Source organism: Gallinula chloropus (genome assembly GCF_964237585.1).
Source record: "Gallinula chloropus genome assembly, chromosome: 1".
Taxonomy (NCBI): Eukaryota; Metazoa; Chordata; class Aves; order Gruiformes; family Rallidae; genus Gallinula; species Gallinula chloropus.
In genome coordinates, this window is record NC_140085.1 from 18,230,287 (window position 1) to 18,249,206 (window position 18,920).

General features: G+C 52.3%; 1 protein-coding gene across 1 annotated transcript; it reads right to left on the bottom strand.

Annotated features, from left to right (window-relative positions):
• Positions 1-888: 888 nt before the first annotated feature.
• On the bottom strand, positions 889-17,462 carry L3MBTL2 (L3MBTL histone methyl-lysine binding protein 2). The gene is made up of 17 exons (XM_084275153.1): positions 17,409-17,462; positions 15,422-15,686; positions 15,040-15,173; positions 14,580-14,703; positions 13,608-13,687; positions 12,608-12,725; positions 12,101-12,235; positions 11,350-11,438; positions 9,624-9,855; positions 8,855-8,934; positions 8,176-8,280; positions 6,973-7,120; positions 6,031-6,113; positions 4,291-4,525; positions 3,499-3,564; positions 2,415-2,537; positions 889-1,658 (listed from the first exon to the last, which is right to left on the bottom strand). The coding sequence occupies exons 1-17, from the start codon at positions 17,418-17,420 to the stop codon at positions 1,549-1,551; spliced, it is 2,139 nt and encodes a 712-aa protein (XP_084131279.1). The 5' UTR covers positions 17,421-17,462; the 3' UTR covers positions 889-1,548.
• Between the last annotated feature and the right edge of the window lie 1,458 nt (positions 17,463-18,920).

Consider the following 18,920-nt stretch of genomic DNA (forward strand, 5'->3'; position numbering starts at 1 on the left):
GGCAGCCCAGGAAGGAGGGGATGAGAGAGAGGACACGGCTCTGCGCTGAAACAGGATCCCCCTACGCTAAGGCATCTTCTGCAGCCAGCTGCCAGGACAGGCAGGCAGGGGAGCCCCATTCCATGCCTTCAGTAAACACCACACAGCCCAGCTCCCCACCACGCGCAGGAGCCCTGGTATGTCCCTGTTAGGGCCAGGCCAAGGTGGTGCAGCTCTCTGGTCTGACACAGACCCTTCCACTCTTTCCACTGGTGTCTCATTGCTTCAACCCACAACCTTCTCCTCCTTCCCCAGTTACAGGCTGTTTGCCTCTTTAGGAGGGAAAAGAGGAAGGCTGAAGATCCCATTAATTACTCCCAACCTCCTTCCTGTGTTTTCTGCACTGTAGGCCTGCCAACATTATTTTTTTGGTCACAAGCCACTGCACAAAGCAGGAACTATTCTGGCACCACAAGCTCTCACCTAGAAACTTGCAGGGAGCATGGCCAAGGCTGCAGGCTGGGTGGCCATTTCCCTGCAGGGTCTGACTAGGCACTTTCCCTACAGCTGGCCAGCCATGGTGGCACCAAGGGGCTTCCTCACCTGCACAAAGCTCACAGGAACCTGCAACCAGGGATTTAAAACTGGTTTGCATCACTGTTGCCACACTGACCTTTCTGATTTCTGGCCTGAACTGTGATGGCCAGTCTGGGGAGAGAGAGGACTGTTAAGAGTTCTACCCTAAAACAGGGGAAAAGGCATCCCCCCCTGAAGCTTTCTCTTGCATCCTTGCGATGCTCAGCAGAGCCAGCAAACAGACAGGGTGAGTGCCCAGAGAAAGCCTATTGCCCCCCACAAACATTAAAAAATGCCCAGACAGCACAAAACACTGTTGACTTCTACCCACCTTTAATTCACAGGGCTTTAGGGTGCAGATCGTAGAGCAGGTTTACAGTAGGAGTGCTAAAAAATTAAAAATTCCAACTGTATATACTGTGTCCTCTACAGTTCTGGCTTCAAAAGCAAGAAACGATGACACTCAGAAAGGTGTCTCAGTCCCTCAAGAAGCATCATCATCCCTTTCTGGTTTGGTTTCTTACCACCTCTCTCCTCTCATCCTGTCCGGACTCTCTCGGGGGTTGCAGGGAGCACAGCACCGATGTGCTACAAGGGCTGCTGATGTCCTGCTGCATGTGACCTGCACACACCAGCTCAGACTGCGGCGCACCAGCTCCAGCCACAGCTGGGAACTCAAACCACCCCTTCATGCTCCCACAGCCTCTTTCCCTGTTGGGAGCTCCTGCTCGGAAAGGTGCCTTCAAAGCCAGGCAGACATAACCCCAGCAGCCATCCCTGGTCACGCTCATCGCGCTTGTGGCCTCTGTGGAGTCCCTTTCCCAGGGCTTCAAACGACAAGTCTGAGGGAAATCTTGCACAGCAGGAAAGCAGAGTTGTGGTGTTGCAGGGTGGTCTGCCCCAGACCCTTTGAGTCTTCCCTTTGCCAGGACTTTCCCCAAAGAGTCAGGAGGTGAAGTGCAGGCTGCTGGGGCAGCTGGGGAATACTCAGGATCAGTCTGTTTCCTCCTCCTTTATGCTGCTGATGGGAACGGGAAGCTCTGTGGCTCCAAACTCAGCTAACGAGGGGTCGATGGTTTCTTCTTTCACTTGCACAGCGATAACTAGTGAGAGACAGGAGAGAGGGGGAACAGTAAGTCAACAAACCCAACCCATGCTTCCTCGCTCCGCCTGCAGCGCCCCAGCATCAGCTCTGGTCATGTGGATGCTCAGAGTGCTCTCGGACAGGGACTAAGCCCTGGCAGCATGCAGCTGCATACTCCCAACAACTTCTCTTAGGGTCAAGAGAGGAAAAGCCAGTGGGTTCCACTCTCTGTCTGCCTCAATCCATTCAGGGAAAGGTAAAGTTCTGTGAGGAACAGGGACCTTCATGAGACTTCATCCCCATGAAATCATTTCACCCACCCTTTTCCCCACCACCCACTAGGGTTGGCAGGTGACCCAGTTGCTCTTCTGGTCACATCTCCTGGGCCTCAGGGGCACCTGAGGGCTGTTTTCACATGCTGCAACTGCCCTTATGGGACTGGGATGTGACAGCACACTTTTGACATGTCAGTCTTGGCTCTCCTCCCTAACTGACCTCATAGAACCAGACTGCTTGGTTGGGCAGCCAGGCCCTCAGCAGGTCTCAAGATAACTGGCTGTACTGCTGTCAGCAAATCTCCTCAGGAGGCCAGACCTCCCAGGGAATGGCAGCAAAGGCTTTCTTCCGCTCTCGCTGTCTCTGGAGCGGTGGGGAAGGGGCATTTGTCACATGCTGCCTTTCCCTGCCTTAAGAGCCAGCACAGGCCCTGGGAAGGCTGGCAGCACGCAGGGCAGAGCTGCCAGTGGCTCCTGGGTAGAGTAGCTCATTCCCTTACTCTCATCCGGCGCTGGCTCTGGCAAGGCCTTGCTGGCAGCTTTTGCTTCTCGCTTCACCTTCGGGGCCGACGGCTTCTTGAGAGTCTGCTTGATGCTGCGGGTTTTGGCAGGTAACTTTTTTCCTTAACAAAGAGATAACAGAGCATGGGCAAAAGTGTGTTTCTTCTCCCCAGGAAGATCAGCAACCCCACTTCATTGAGGAAACACAGGCCAGGGGCCAGCCCAATTGACCAGCAAACTATGTGGTCATTAGCTGCCAACTGATTACATGGCAGAAATGGCCTCCTGGAGAAAAACTCTATGGTCAACCATCTCAAAATATGCTCCTCTGCATTCTTTTTCATTAAAGGCAAGGCACTTCTTGTGCTTAACTTCCAAGGAGCAGGTCCTGCTGGAATCAGTCTGATGTCAGCTTTGCTTACCTGTCTGGGTCTAGTCCTAGGCAATGGGCCTGTTGGCTCCAAGGCATGGACACCGGAGCATTAACATGTTAATTTTTAGCTGAAGTTTTAATTTAAGTTGAACATCTTTATATTCTATGGATGTCTTTTCCTCTCCACCCTCCCCAACATACCCCCACCCCCCCACCAAAGGAATTTCTTGCCTGTGTACACATGATTTGCCACAGTTATCGCAACAATGACAACAACGACAAGATGAAACGATAACATGATCCAGCCCCACTACCAATCTCTTCAGCCATCTTAAGGCCTTCTTTCCCTCAGCACAAAGCAGGCAGGGCTGCTCTCCAGCTACCCTCCAGCTGCAGCAAACCATCTCCCTCGAACCACAGACACAGTGAGGAAAGCAGCACAGCCTCACGCCTGGAAGCAAGCACCATCTGTACCTCGGCCAACAAAACCACACTGCCAACAGGTCCTCCCGACACACACAGCTCTCTGCTCGCTTAGGTAACAGGGCAGTTAAGAAGGATGAAGCTGTGCTGTCAAACCCACAGCGGGCTGAGGGTGTCCACAGCAAGACAAGGCCTCTCTCTCCTGCTCTCACGGGACATGGACAGGGTTCCTCTAACTGGGCCCAGCCTGCGAGCGAGCAGGAGGGCACTAATCAAACATCACTCACTCTTCTTTCCATAGGGTTTCTTCTTCTTCTTGGGCATCTCCTTGGCCTTCACTGGAGTTGTGGGCTCTGTCATGGAGACGAGAGGGAAACGAAAGCCAAGTCCCATAACCAGTAGGTGACTGGGATGTAGTGACATAAGCGAGAAACAAGATACACCCGTCCCCCCGAGCCAACACCCTCTTCCCGAGACAACCAGCTGAGGGGAAAGCAAGGCTCTTCAGCAATTGCTGTCCGTCCTTCCAGGCTGGGGCAGCACAGGGGAGAGAGGCCCAGTAGAGATTTGGCAGGGGCAGTAGAGAAACAAGACTCAGTTTGGGACAAGAAGGAAAGCATCTGCCAAGGTGAGGCAATGGCCTCCCTGCGATGAGGGAAGAAATGAACTCGAGAGGGATGCTCTTACCTTTTACAGACACAGAAGTGATGAGAAAAGGGAGCAGGGGCTGAGCTCCCCCCTGCTACCTGGCTGAGGTTATAGGTGTGTTTAGTAAAAGGGAGCTGTGAAGGACAGGACCACCTGGAACTCTACCCAACTTTATCAGAGGCAATTCTGTTGGTGTGCAGGTGGGGGAACAGAGGGAAGACAGAGCCAACCTCAAATCTCAGGCTGTTTTCTCCCTGACACAGACTCCTCCCTCTGCTAAAACGTGTGGCAGCAGAGGAAGAATTACAGTAGCCATCAAGGAGGCAATTTTCTCCTCCCTACAAGGCCCAAAAAGGAGGAGCCACTCACAGAGCGGGAGGAAGGAAACCTTTTCCTCTAGCATTAGAAACCACAGTCAAGTCTTCACTCACCTGGAACAACAGGTGGTTGAAGCTGGTAGCCAGTCAGCTCACACCACCCTACAGGATAAATGTCTGGAGACTCGCAGTCCACCCACTGGTCATACTCATTGTCCCAGCCATCAAAGTGGATGCTAAGGAGACGGTGGACAACACGCTTCACCGTGGCCACACAGATGAGCCGAGGCTCCATCAGGTCCACTGCCTCCACCTTCATGCCCGCCTTGAAGCCGTGGTTTGGGCAGTCCTGGGTGCAGAAAAGAGAAAACCCAAGGCCATCGCACCCAGTCCAAACCCACACCCAACCACCAGCAGCCTACAACAGCTGCTCCTCCAGCTTAAAGCAGAGAGAGAACAAAGCCTCAATTGCACAACAGAACAAGTCTCACAACAGAAGGTGACATGCATGATACAGGGCCAGCTGTGTCCTTAGTTAATCTAAGCCCAGCCTTGAGAAACAAGGCCCTGAAAAAGGGAGAGCAGCAGGCAGCAGTTAAGGGACACCTGATCAAAGCCATTAACCTGAGGTGCTGACTGGCCAGATAGAGACATTGGATACTCCTACCCTGACTTCAGGAAGGCTTTTGACACTGTCTCCCAGAAGATCGTCATACAGAAGCTGATGGAAGTATGGGCTGGGTGAGGAGACAAGTGAGGGGCGCTGTAAATTGGCTGAGCAGCTGAGCCCAAAAGTTGGTGATTGGTGGCAAGAAGTCTAGTTGGAGGCCAGTAATTAGCACTGTACCCCAGGGGTCATACTGGGTCCAATCCTGTTCCTTAATTATTTGGATGACATGGCAGAGTGTCACAGCAAACCCATCAGGTTTGCTGGATACAAAACTGGTATGCCAGAGGGCTGTGCTGCCATCCAGAAAGACCTTGACAAGCTGAAGAAACGATCTGACAGGAACCTCACACAGTTCAACAAAAGGAAATGTAAAGTCCTACGCTCTGGGAGGCACAACCCCAGGCCCCAGCACATTGCTGTAGGGAGAGTGGTTCGAAAGCAACTTGGCAGAAAAGGGCTATGGGATCATGGTGGACACCAAGTTGAACATAAGCCAGCTATGGGCCACTGGGACAAAGAAGGCTAATGGTATCCCTGGCTGCATTAGGAGGAATGATCCCAGCAGATCAAGGAGGTGATTGATCCTTCCCCTCTACTCAGCATTGGTGGGACCACACCTGGAGTACTGTGTGGGCTCCTCAGTACATGGGTCACATGGACATACTAGAGAGAGAGAGAGTTCAGCAAGGGGACGCAAAGATGATGAGAGGACTACAGCATTTTTCATATAAGGAGAGGCTGAGACAGCTGGGACTGTTCATCCTGGAGAAAGCTCAAGGGGATCTTATCAATGTATGTGAATATCTGAAGGGAAGGTATACAGATGGAGCCAGTCTCTTCTCAGTGGTGCCCAGGGACAGGACCAGAGGCAATGGGCACAAACTGAAACACAGGAAGTTCCTCCTGAATGTCAGAGGGAACTTTTTTATCTGTGAGGATGACTTAGCACTGGCACAGGTTGCCCAGAGGGGTTGTGAAGTCTCCATCCATGGAGATATTCAAAAGCCAAGTGGACTTGGTCCTAGGCAACAGGCTCTAGGTGACTCTGCTTGACCAGGGGTGTTGGACAAGGTGACCTGCTGAGGTCCTTTCCACCTAACCATTCTGTGACAGCCAGCGCTCTTGTGCTCCAACTTCCTGACTGCAAGTATCCCTATGCATCTCTTTGTCCTGGCAGCACTCACCGTGTTGAAGAGCCGTGCTGGAACAGGTCTTGACTTAGTCTTTTCCAGGTAACTTTCCCAGTCAAAGGTTTGTGCATCTTGCCCTGCAGCAGGAAGAAACGGTCAGTGAGAAAGAGTCTCTGGGCAGAGCAGCTGGGACAAAAGGCAGAACAGGCAGGAAGGAGATATAGCAACTGGTTGCAAAACCGTTTCACTAACCAGCACGTGCAGCCTGGTCTTGGGTGTAAATCTAGTCCAGATTCCATGGCAGTCCAGCACTCCCATCCAGCAGGCAAGCACTGCAAAGTGCAAGCTGCTTGTGTCAGTCACCTATCCGAACCCCACGGAGAGGTGAATAGAAGCAGCGGGCGGGCAGAAGTATGTTTAAAATACACCACTAAGACCAATCTTTATTCCACCATCAGGAACATCAAAGGAAGACAGAATAGGACTGCACAGAAGGGCTGCAACACAGAAATTTGCAGCAGGCCTTTTTGGGTATGGCCATGTGAGGCAGTAAACACATTCCTAGGGCGACTGCCTCGCAGGACTTTGCAGAAATATTGGTCTCAGGTTTACCAATACCAACGGAATAGAGGTGATTCCTCCCACTTTTAAGCACCGAGTCATGCAGCAATGGCTCTGCTTATGCCTCCTCACTCTCCTTGTCCTCTAAACCTTTGATTCTGTTCAGTTTGGGCTCTCATGCTGATTGACCAGGAGCTAACCACAATGCCGTTAACGCCCTCTAGAGATGTTACGTCCTTCCATCAAGTACCAAGACTTGGCATATGGGCAGAGCTCAAGTGGACTGGTGCTCTGAACCAGCCCTGTCCCCCTGAGAAACAGACACATTTTAACCCACGGGATTTTGGTTCAGCTGAACCTGAGCCCTGTCAGAAAAGCACAGCCCAGCAGATTCTGCATGCTGGTTTGTATAACTGGGCAAAGCCCAAATCTCACCTTTTGGAGGGGTCAGATTGATGCTGTTCTTCTGACAGAAGTTGACAGGGAAGATGGCATGTGAAGAGGCATGATAGCAGAACCAGTCAGAGCCATCAGCGGATGTGGCCCCATCAATGCTGATCATGAGATACCCATCCAGAAGTACCTGAGGTGGGAGTGAAGGGCATGAGCTTTGCTTGCTCTAAAGCCTCTCCTCTCAAAGGAGTCCCCACAAGTCCATTCTCAAGAGTCCCCACAGATGGATCACCATTACCACTAGATAGTAAAATGCCATGTTATATGTTCCAGGGCATGCTGTAGCTTCTCCTGGTGTGTTCTTCAACACAAGCTAATCCCCACAGCAGCAATTTCTGCAGGACTGGGAGCAGCACTGATAGCCTTGTGAAAAGAACTCAGCCATAAATGGTCAGGAGCAATGTTCTCCCTCAGAAACAGACTTCATTGGAAGCCCAGAGACCCTCTCCACCAGCTAGGTCATGAATTTGTTACGGGACAGAAAGGAAGGGCACGACCTTCAGACTTACCACTTCCTACAGCAACAAGATTTGTCCCCTCCTGGTGCCTACCAGATATGATAGGCACGTTCTGCCCCAACCTCTTCACATTTCCAAGCAATGGCTGAAGGGAACGTTTTACAAATGCAAAAAGCTTTCCTGGCATTCCCAGCATCCTGCCAAACCTCAAGTTGATGCTAGGCTTTAGGACATGCAACACACCCAAGGAAACCTGGCCAAATAATATACTTCCCAACACTACCACAGGAATCCTTGTAATCAAGAGAGATTGCAGGAGACACGTCTATCCCCAGCTTCCTACACCAGAAAATGCTGCCCATACAGATACACCCAATTCCTCACACAGAGGTCACCCCACAGCTCCTCAAAAAAGCACTACAGAGGTGTTTCTCTTGTTCTCCAGTTCTTGGAGTGCATAGTCTTCCCTACTGCAAGCACAAGAGTGAAGGAAGGGTGGCTGCTGGTCACACGCTGGACACATGCAGACAACTGCTGGTCACACAGCTTCTCAGAGCTCTGAGGTAATGCCCCCATTTCCTCCACGCTCCAGCAGCCAAACTCTTGACAGCCCTCTGCTCTCTCTCGTGCAAAATCCTACTCAGACTTACTTGTTTGTGAAGACCTGAGAAGAGACTGGGTTATCCTGGGTAAATGCAGTAGACCCCCTTCTGCCTAGGGAACTTACCTTGCAAACGGTGGCCACACAAATGTTGCCCAGATTCAGAGGGTCAATGGCCTCCAGTTTCATGCCTTCCTCAAACCATCCTCCTTCAGCATAGACAGCTCGTACCTAAATGAAACTCTGGTGTATCATGTGCTGTCAGGGGCACAGGACAGTTCCACCCTGACATCAACCAAGTTGGGAAGGGAAAGAATAAAAACTACAAGAAATACAAAGAGGCAGCCAGACTAATGCTGTGTTTCTGTCAGCTATCTCCTGCCAAGGCCCTGATCACTCAGTGAGCCAGGCCCAGCGCTTAGCTGCTGGTCCACAGCAAAGCAAGTCTCCTTCTCATCTTAGTACTTACCAGTATGACCTAGTTCCTTGTCAGAATTGGTCTCTCACATGCAACTGTCTTCCCTCTTCAACTTAAAGCTCCAAGCAGTTGTTTTTTGCCCTTCAATCAAGTACCTCAATCTGTCATTGTCTTTTAATTATTCCATTTTCCAGTTTTGACCTGCCCCAAACACAGTCTTGACACCCCCACCCTCACCCCCAGCCCCTAAAACTCCTTACTGCCCTATAGCTGTGAGGGAGACAAAGGAGCCACCCTTAACAACCCACCCAGCAGCACATATGCCCAGGGAAGGAAGTGGTGTCATTGCCTCCTTCACTGTAGCAAACACAGGCAGGCTCATCCTACCTTCTTAAACAGATAGGGGACAGCGTCACAGTAAATCTTCCGGAAGGTGGGATGGTTTGCCATGTCGCTGCGTTTTTCGTCTGTGCGGAATGAAAGAAGCAAAGAGAGGTAAAACCTGCAGCAACTGCAGTAAGAAAACACACTGGCTATCAATTCCCTGGTGAGAACTCAGCTGCTACAAAAGACTTATAGATCAGAGACCAGCAGAAGAGCAATAAAGAGAACGTGTTGGTCCCTTTATGTTCCTCTTAACGTGGGCTGTGATGCTGGGCTTGCTCAAAAGCAGATGGCTAAGCTGCCTGAGCACTAGTGATGCCACCCATACACGTAGCTGTAATCACCAGGGAGAGGCAGCAAGGGAGATACAACCAGAAGGATCAGCAGGGCTCAAGGCTTGGGTCTTTCTGCCAGTCTAAGCTGACCAAAAACTCCTCTCTGTGAAGTCCAGAAAAACACAACTTGAGAGCATCCAGTCTTAGAGAAGCCAGCGTGGACTTCCTCAGAGAGACTCAAGAAACCTGTGATGTCGCAGACTAAGTTCTCACACTACAGGGGTAAACTACCTGCTTCAGGTAAGACACCCTAGAGTCCCCCTGTCCTGACCTGTGGCAGCAGATCACTGGATTCTTATCTATCCAAGGGGAAAAGGAGCAGACACAAAGCTCCGTAGACTGTATCTGCCAGGTCCTGAGGCAACTGCCTGGCTCCCAGCACATCCAGGCAGTTCTTAGCAAATCAGAAGATGCTTGTGGTGTGGCCCGATTCTTACCTGTCTTCTTCATGCTGTGGCCCACTCTCCGTGACCAGCCCACAGGATGAATGAGAGGACTCCACATGTGGCACCAGAAGTCATCATCACTGTCACCATCCTCATAGAGGAGTCTCAGCCTGCCACCGATCACGGTGTCCACCACTGCCATGCGCGTCTGGGACACGTGGCTCTTATCCACCACCTCCACCCGCATGCCCTGGCGGAATGGGTACTTCATGCTCTCCGCCATCTGGCAACAATCAGCACAGGAGGTGAGATCAATTGCACTCGGTGTTCTCCTCCCAAAACACTTCAGAGAACAGCTTTCCCCTCAGACATGCTGGTCAACCCCCAGCACTGCCCAAAGCTGACTGGGAGACATCTCTGGGAAGGGATGCACTGGAGAAGATCCACTGGGGGACAGGGAGCTGCCAGCTCCACACATGACAGCATACACCCTAAGTCTCCTCTGTCATGTGGCCCCACAACAGTTACTCTCACGAAAGACTGTAAGTGTTTTGAGGCTGGGAGCAGTTAGAGGTGTGCCTTCCCAAAGGACATGATTTTCAGTTGACTTTATAAGAGATCAGGCCCTTCTTTTTACTCTGATCAGAGGCTGAGCAACATCACAGATAGATGACCTATCTGCCAACTCCATCTCCAATGCCAGAGTTAGTCTGCAGACTGACTCAAAGGCATGTGAAAAGAGCCACTGCCTGCCTTCTAACTGATGTTTCAAGACCTTCCTTTTGCCGATACATCCCAGCCCTACTCATCCACAAACACCCAAAGGTGTTTATAGAACTCCTGACATTTTGGCACTGGAGATCCCAGAATGCAGCACAGCAACTAGGAATCACTGCTCAAACCAATCTCAAGACACCCAAAGCAGCCTACACCTGAATCCAGGAGACCTTTTAAAGGTCCTCCCCTTCCACCTGTTCATTAGGTGGGAGTGAAGATGTTAGGAGAAAGATATGGACAACATATGCCTCTCTCTAGCACTTCCTCCCCATGGTGTGAGCTCTCAGCTACACACTGTGGCCCAGGAACAAGCTGCTAAGAACATCCTCTGAACTTCCTGAGACGTAACAAGGGAAACGCCAGCTACGTCAAGGTCTCCAGCTCAGCATCACCGATCACCTCACACACAGGAAAACCCATAATCTGCCTTCTTGCCTGCTGCCTCTGGGACCATGTTCTTTATCTGTGGTTTACAAAGTTGCCAGCCACAACAGCCTCCTCTCCCCAGCAAGGTGTAACCTCAGCGCAGACTACACAAAATCACCACAAGAGCTCTATAGCTGCCAAGGGCGTGGCACAGCTGCTTGCACGCACTTTGAGGGAGCCTGTGTCACTCTCACTCCTCACAGGCTGCTCTGCTACTAAAACTGAAGCCGAAGGTTTCTGACTTTCAGAGCCATCCCACAGCCCTGAAAGAGGGCCAGGAAAGCCCAGGCTGGAGAAGTAGTAGACTCATCCCTAGTACTTTCTAGCAGAGGTTGACATGACAAGAGCTTTTAAAGCCTATCTATGACCCAAAGGGGAAATGGGTGTGCTGACCACAGGGGCTGTGCCATTACCTACAGGATCATGACAGGTGGCTCACTGCCCTGTCCCACCCAGGTTTTGAGGGGACACACACAGGAGTTGCACAGATCAGAACCAGAAGAGACGTGCTGCACACACATCTCTTGGCTCTGGCTTCATTTCCACACATAAAATGACAGCCTCCCACATTTACCTTGATGTGGAAATCCACTGGGATGGTCCTGGCTCCCACCAGTTTTTTCATGAGGTAACTTCTCCAGTCAGTGTACTTGGCGTGGATAGCTACATATGGGGGTGGGGGGAAGCACAGCTTTAGGACCGAAGGAATTACAGCACCACACTAACACCTTTATCCATCTGCATTAAAGGGCCCCCTTCACGTTCAGACCCTGTTCTGCAGGCTCACCCTGACAACTGCCTGCAAGCTGTCACCATTACAGAATGGACAGGGCCGAGCAGAGACCCAGCTCCACTGATCCAGACACAGAAGTGCCATTAAAGCAAAGCCACGCGAGCCGTACCACGCAGATCTGAGCTTCCCAGCATTCTGCTAAACCAGCACGCCTCTCCAAACTGCTGAGCAGGGGCTGGATCCAGTGCACTTCCCAGAGACACTGTCCAGAATGCAGGACAAAATAACACTCCCCCACAGGTTTAAATGTAGCCACCGTGTGGGTCAGAATGAGGAATGGGCACCTGAGCTGGCCTCTGTCCATAGGTCTGATACCAGCTCTGCATCCAGCACCCCCAGGTCAACCCCAGGGATATGCAGAGGGAGCACTCAAGCAGTGTCCAGTTTCCCAAAGAACTAATTGTTCCTTCTAACTCAGAGCACAAATAGAGCCATGGTCCCACATAGTGGGAGCTCCTGTCCCACTACACTGAGCATGAACTGAAGCTCCTCTATGCCCAGGAACACGCTGGCCCCTCTCGCCCACACTCACTTTGTGGTGGTACCAGGATTTTGCTGTTGATGGCACACCAGCCAATGGGGTGAATATCCACCGTGCCCAAATTGCACCAGAAGTCGTGGCTGTCATCATTCTCAAAGCCCTCATATCGCAGAAGGGCCCTGTACCCTGCCAGGACAGAGCAGACAACGAGAGAAAGGCGTTCGTTAGAGGCTGAGAATGTCTCCTCTCCCTATTGGGCACCACAGGCTTATTCCCTCCAGCACAGCCTTCAGAGCTCTGCACAGGTTATCAGAGCTTCTCCAACCATTCTGGAGGCAGGCCCTCATTTACAAAGAGCCCAGCAATCAGAACAGGAAACAGATGCTGGTTTCCTCCAACCCCCACACCATGGTATTTCCTGTTCCAAAATCTGTCAGCAATTGCAGAGCTCTTAAAAGAGCTGAAGTTTTACTTGCCCAGCTACACTCAGCTCTTCAAAGCTTCCCAGAGAAGTTACCCTTCCATCCCCAGCTGTCAGGAATTACATTGGAGACATACCTACAGTCTTCATGACGGATGCAATCCAGTACACCCGGCTGGGGAGCACAGCATCGCTGTTCAGCACTTCCACTTTCATACCTTTCACCACATCGTCCCACTGATCGAAGAGGGGCACCTGAAGAATCAAGGCAGCCACGTTGGGAAAGGGATGTTGACTGTTACAGCAGCTCTAGCTTTCAGACATACGTTTCAGGCAGCTACACTCTCACCTTAAGCCCAGGTTTGCATGCCTTACCCTTCCTGTATCTACCAACAGCTTGAAATACAACCAAACTGTCCCAGCCTCTCACTGGGGTGCTCACAGAGGATCCCAAAAGGCAAAACATTGTATTGCAACACTTAAATATTTCACTGCCAGCTGTCCTATTATCCCAAAGTAGCTGCTGCCTTCCCTCTGTGTTATCAAAATCCCTAACCATCAAACTGCTGTGCCTGCCTGACCTTATCTTCAAGAAAAATAAAGTTTTCTTAGTATTATCACAAATTACAACTCAAAAGGAACATAACAAGTCTTAATACACAGAGAGGCTGGGGCTGGCATTCCTTCATGGACCTGCCTTGGCTGCTTGGCCCACAAGGATTGCAAATCAGTATGGCAGGAACCAGACATGCTGGGGAGGCAGCTACTGTCAGGCCCACATAAGCTGAGGTCCTCCCTGAACATCACCCTGGGTTGTGCTTACCCACACAAACTGCATCCAGGAGCTTTCTGCTCTCTGCCCCAATTCAGAATTAATTCTGTCCCCGTCCAGCACTAGGCCATCACTACTGGCAGTGCTTCTACCGAGTCCTCCTCTGCTTCCTCCTCCAAAACTCCTGGTACCTCTGCAGGACTCCCATTCTTAGCTCTGAGAAGCTCCAACTTCTTTCCTTGCATCAGCTGGGCCTTAAGAATCAGGTCCCCAGGTCTCTCCCCACTTGTCACAGGAATACAGGGAAGCCCCACGTATACAGCATGTCCCATTCACAGGATAAGGTACAGCAAAGAACAACTCACATGTTTGAAGCAGCTGACAGGAGCTGCCTTGAAGCCGTGCTCCTGCAGGTACGTTCCCCAGTCAAAGCCCAGGACGAGTGCTGTAAGCAGACATGAGAGCAGGCAAATTGGGTGAGAGTACAGAAAAGGCACAGAGTGGTCCCCTACCTCTGGCCTACAGCTCACACACACATTGTGGCCTGCTCTGGGACAGAACCCTCTGCCCCAGCACGCAGAGATTCTGCATTCCAGTGTGTTTCCCTAGTGGGGAACTAGATCCTACACATACATGGGAACCAGCCCTCAAGACAGGCACAACATTAATCAATCCTTGCTGCTACTTGCTTTTGGGAAAGGGAGGGGCAGAAAAAGGGGTCAAATCTAGCCCAGGGCTCAAGCACTCCAGGGTGAGAAGAGACTGAATCCTGTCAGTGCTAAGCCACTTAAGAGCTTTGCCTCACAGCAGCAACACCGCAGGGTCATATTAGCAGTGCTTGCTTTCCCAGAGGGTGCTTGGAAAATCAGAGTGAAGCACTGAGATGTTAATCTCACAGTCACTCCTGATCCAAGGCTACAGCTCTGCTCCAACAGCAGGCTGCTCAGGGATCAATTCATCCTGCCACTCCCTGGGCATGGTCACTTCTGCCCTAACACAGCAGCTTGCTAATCCTTCAGCTGCAGTGACTGGCTGTTCCTCAAGTTGATCAGCAAACAGCTGAGAGCAGCAGAGCACCCATAAGTCAGCTTTGCCAGGATGTTGTGAGACTATGACTGGAGAGCTTATGTTTCGGTCCAAGTTGTGAGTATGAGGCTGCAACAGTGGATGGGCAGGAACCCACCAGGGGTCCATTAGCACTGGCAGAGAGAAGGAGATGTGCCCTGTGTCCTGCCAGCCTGTCTCAGAGCAGTCCATGCACACTGTTTCAGTACCAGGCCAGAGGTGAGGAAGAGGACTGTAGAGCTGCACCTCCTCACATCCCCTCCCACACTCACCATCCTGGCCTGTCAGTGTCCCATCTGCCAGCTGTCCTGTGCCCTGCGAGTGGAGAAAGGCCCCGATCTTGGCTGACCAGGCTGCCTTGTGCAGAACTTTGGCTTTCTTCGTTGGTGGCTTCCCCTACAAAAGAAGCAACATTAGGGGCACAGGAGAGGGATCCAGGCCATGCAACTGGCTAGCTGCACATGCATCTCTTCCTTGGGCTGATGTTCAGGTTTCAGCATTTTCACTAATGCCCATGGGAATAACAAACTTCAGGTAGAATATAAGAGTGTTCTTCCCCAGGTTCTAGGAAGCACCACCTTTCAGCAGGCATGTCTTCTCTGGGGACTCCAGCCAGGAAGGACAAACCACTGGTAAGGGCAGCCTGAACTTTAACTAGAGAACAATCACGCACCCCTGTGTACAGGCACATCCTACTCCATTCCTAGGAAAGAAAGAAGGGGTTTGACTTACCTGCAGCCTGGCCAGGATGCTGGCCTTCTTGGAGTTTGAGGAGTAGCTTCTGGAGCAGGAGACACTGCAGAAACGTTTGGTCTTGGAGAAGAAAGCCTCCCTGGTGCCCACAATCCCACACATCTCGCACACAGCTGAGAGAAGGAAGGCAAAAAAACCATGAGCAGTTGTCAGAGCTGATACATTACAAGCACAGAGCTGAGCCCAGGTAACCCTCATCACACACAGCAGCCCCCTCATGAGGCCCAGAAAAGCCAGTGTCAATCCAGGACTGCTCCCAAAGCATACGAAAGGTGCAGTCACGCCTCCCTACAGCTTCCCCCAGCCCTTGTTCTCCTCCTCACACATGAGCTTTAGGTAGAACTGGCAGGCTCTGCAGTACCTGGCTCAGAGCCACTGTCATCTGTAAGCCGGCCTGTGGACATGTGATGCACAGGAGAGGTGGGAAGGTCTCCAATTTCCCGCTCTGCCGCTTCATCATCACTGGATTCATCCAGACAGGAGCTGCTGTCACTGCCCATGCTACTGTTGCAGCCCCGGAAGCTGTTATAACCCTCAAAGAAGTCCAAGTCACCATCCTCATCGTCATCCCCTTCCTCCTCCATCCGTTCCAGTGAGGAAGTTTTCTGGCCGAAGGTAGACACCAACTGAAAAGGAAAGAGTCTGCTATAAAAGAGAGATTTTACACCATACCCTCCAATAAACCTGCCTTTATTGCTTGGGGTGCCTCCTGGACCAGGGAGAGGCCTCAGAGTGAGCAACCATCCACATAACAGCCCCAAAGGCAGGAGTCTGAGTCCCTAGCAGGTAAATTATTATGCCTCCAACAGGTCTCTCTACAGGTATTTCACAGGCTGCATTCAGCTTCCCAAGAGCAAACAGCTATGGGACTGCAGCTACATAGAAAAACGTTTGGGGAACACAGAAATAACAGAGAGGAATACACTGCCATGCTGACAGAAGGGACTCCATCCTCCAGGTACTGTGTCTCCCAACACAGCTGCACAGCACAGCAGGGCAGGGACCATCAACATAAAGTCACCACAAACATCCAGCTCGGAGCACAAAGGTGCACACTCTGGCCACCACAGCTCACAAGACCAGGACAGCATGGATTTCAGCAGGACAAACTTGTCTCTGGAAAAAGTTCAAGTTCTTTGAAAACTGCACAGTCCAGAGCTGACCTCAGTTCAGAAGCTGCATCAGCAGGACAACAGAATGTTGTTAAGAGTCTTTCCCTATAACCAGATGTCTCTGCATGTAAACATCCTCACTAACTCTCTGTACTAATGTGTCCAGCCAGGGGCAGGATCCACCAGAGCAGAGAGGAACCAGCTGAAGAACGAGCACACAAGTCCAGTTACTGTCTGTCAGGACAAAATAATCTTGAACTAGGCTCTAAATAAGCGCAAAATTAGCTGTGGGAAAGGTGTTAGCAATTCATGAAAGAGAAGCAGAAAGTCCGCATCAGCACGGGGATGGGACGGAAAGGCAGATTACAATAGCCACACCAGGCACGGGGAAAAAATTGCTCATCCAAGCGTAAAACAACAAAGTATCAATGGCAAGTCCATCACCTTCCAGTGCTAATTTCCCTCCAATCCCCGGCTCCTGGGTATTATTACAGATAGAGGAACAGAAAGATTAGAATTCACTCACTGCTGCCTCCCCACACCCTCCCTGGCTTCCACACAGAACAGACCTAGGGTACCTTGCTTGTTCCCCCAAGACAAGAGCTGCTCTCCTGCAAACCAACATCCTCAGAGAGCGCTCCTGAGATCTGGAAGACCTGAACTCCTCAAAAAAAAGCATATTAATCTCCTTCTCGACCCGTTCTGGGGGTGCAGCTTCCTTCAGCTCACAGGAAGTGAGCATCTTCCCCTCACGGCAGGGGGCTGGAACTCCATGATCCTTTCAACCCAAACCATGGTGTGATTCTGTGACCTCCGGGGTCGTTACTCTTCCAGCAAAGGCGAACGAAACTTGCGGACACGTTCCGAGCTCCCGGGGGTGACAAGCGGTGACAGCACGACCCGCAGCTCGCTCAGAGAGCCGAGCGAGGCACGAAAGCCCGTGCAGCCCGGGTCAGTCCCACCATCCCCTCCAGCACCAGCCCGGGCCCCGGCAGACGGCCCCGGCGGGCACCACCGCGGCGGCCGAGAGAAGGCGGCACTGAGCTCCTCGCCCGCTGCCGGCCGCGGGCAGCCGCCAGTTACCCCGCTAACACAGCGCGGGCCTCACGCCCTCCCTCAGGGCAGCGGGCCGCCCCAAGCCTGTCCCCCGCACGCTGCGGGCAGCCCCGCGGCTGCAGGGGCCGACTGCACCCCTTTGTCCCAGCCCCGGAAGGGCCTCGTCCCGTCGCCGCTCACCTCCTGCTCCATAGCCCCGGCCGACACCAGCCCGCCTCACGCGTGGGGAGCGCGTCCCCCTCCAGCCACGCCTCTGATTGGCGGGAGACGGGAAAAGAAAAGCAAATCAGCGATGGGCTTGTTCTCGCCGCGTTCCCCGCGGGGCACGACGAGAACTGTAGTTCTTTTCCCGCCAGGGCGGCCATGGCGCCTCACGGCGGCCACACCCGGGGGCGGCACAGAGGTCGGGACCCGCTGCCGGCTTCCCCAGGCACGACGCTGGGGAGTCCTGGCGAGCCCACCCCGCCCGTTCCTGTAGTTCTGGATTAGCTCTTACGGTCCCAGAAGCTTGTGTAAACAACAAATGAGAACCCCCCCCCCAGGCAAACGAGAACCCCCCCAGACCCCACACGAACACAACCCAGCAAAGCCCAGCCTCAGCCCCGCGGGCAGGTTTGATGCACAGGGACCCTCAGCGTGTGGGTGCAAACGCCCCCGAGCCCTGCGGAGATGCACAGCTGGGGCTGTGTGCCTTAAACATAACTGAGAGTGCTCACAACGTCCGAGAAACCTCGGTAAGCAGGAAAGGGTTTGGTTTTAGATGGGAGGAATGCCTCTACTCATGTCACACTAACAATGCCTTCATCCCTGAGCCACACGGCTGACACAGCCAGCACATCACCCAGGCCGTCAGCAGCTGGTAAGTGCTGCCAGGCAAGCAGGGTGCAGAGGACAGCGAACTCACTTGGTCACTGCCACCCTGCCCTGCTATGTCCAGGAATCCCATTGTACGTAACTCTGGTGGTTTCACCCCAGCTGGAAGGCAGATGCCCACCAAAGCTGCTCCATCACTCCCCTTTTCAGCTGGATAGGGGAGAAAATGTATATTGAGAGGCTTAGGAGTCGAGGTAAGGACAGGGAGAGATCATTCTGCAGTTAGTGTCACGGGCAAAACAGACTTAACATGCACTAAAACAGAGAAAAAAACAAACCCATCTAATTTATTACACACACACTGAAACCAGTCGGATAATGAAAAATAAAACCAAATTTTAAAAACACCTCTCCCCACCCCTCCCTTCTTTGTGGACTCGACTTTATTGATTTCTCTCCCTTCCTCTCCTCCAGGCATCACAGGGGAAGATGGGGAATGGGAGTTTCAGTCAGTTCCTCACAAGTTGTTTTCCTTCTTAGCTGGGGGGAAGGATTCCTCACACTCTCCCCCTGGGCCAGCTTGGGGTCTTACCCATGGGAGACAGACTTCCAGAAATGTCTGCAACGTGAATCCTTTCTCACTAGGCTTCAGCTCTTCACCAGCTGCCCCGGGGGGGGGGGTGGGGGGGTGTGTGTGTCACTGCTATGGGGTGCAGTCATGAAATCACAGAATGTCTCTCAGGCCCAGACTGCTCCAGCCTGGTCCTCTATGGGGTCTCAAGCCTCCCCCCAAAACCACCTGCTCTGGCATGGGCCCCTCTCTCTGTGGAGCGTAGGTCCTGCTGGCAGCTTGCTCCAATGTGGGTCACAGCGTCTTCC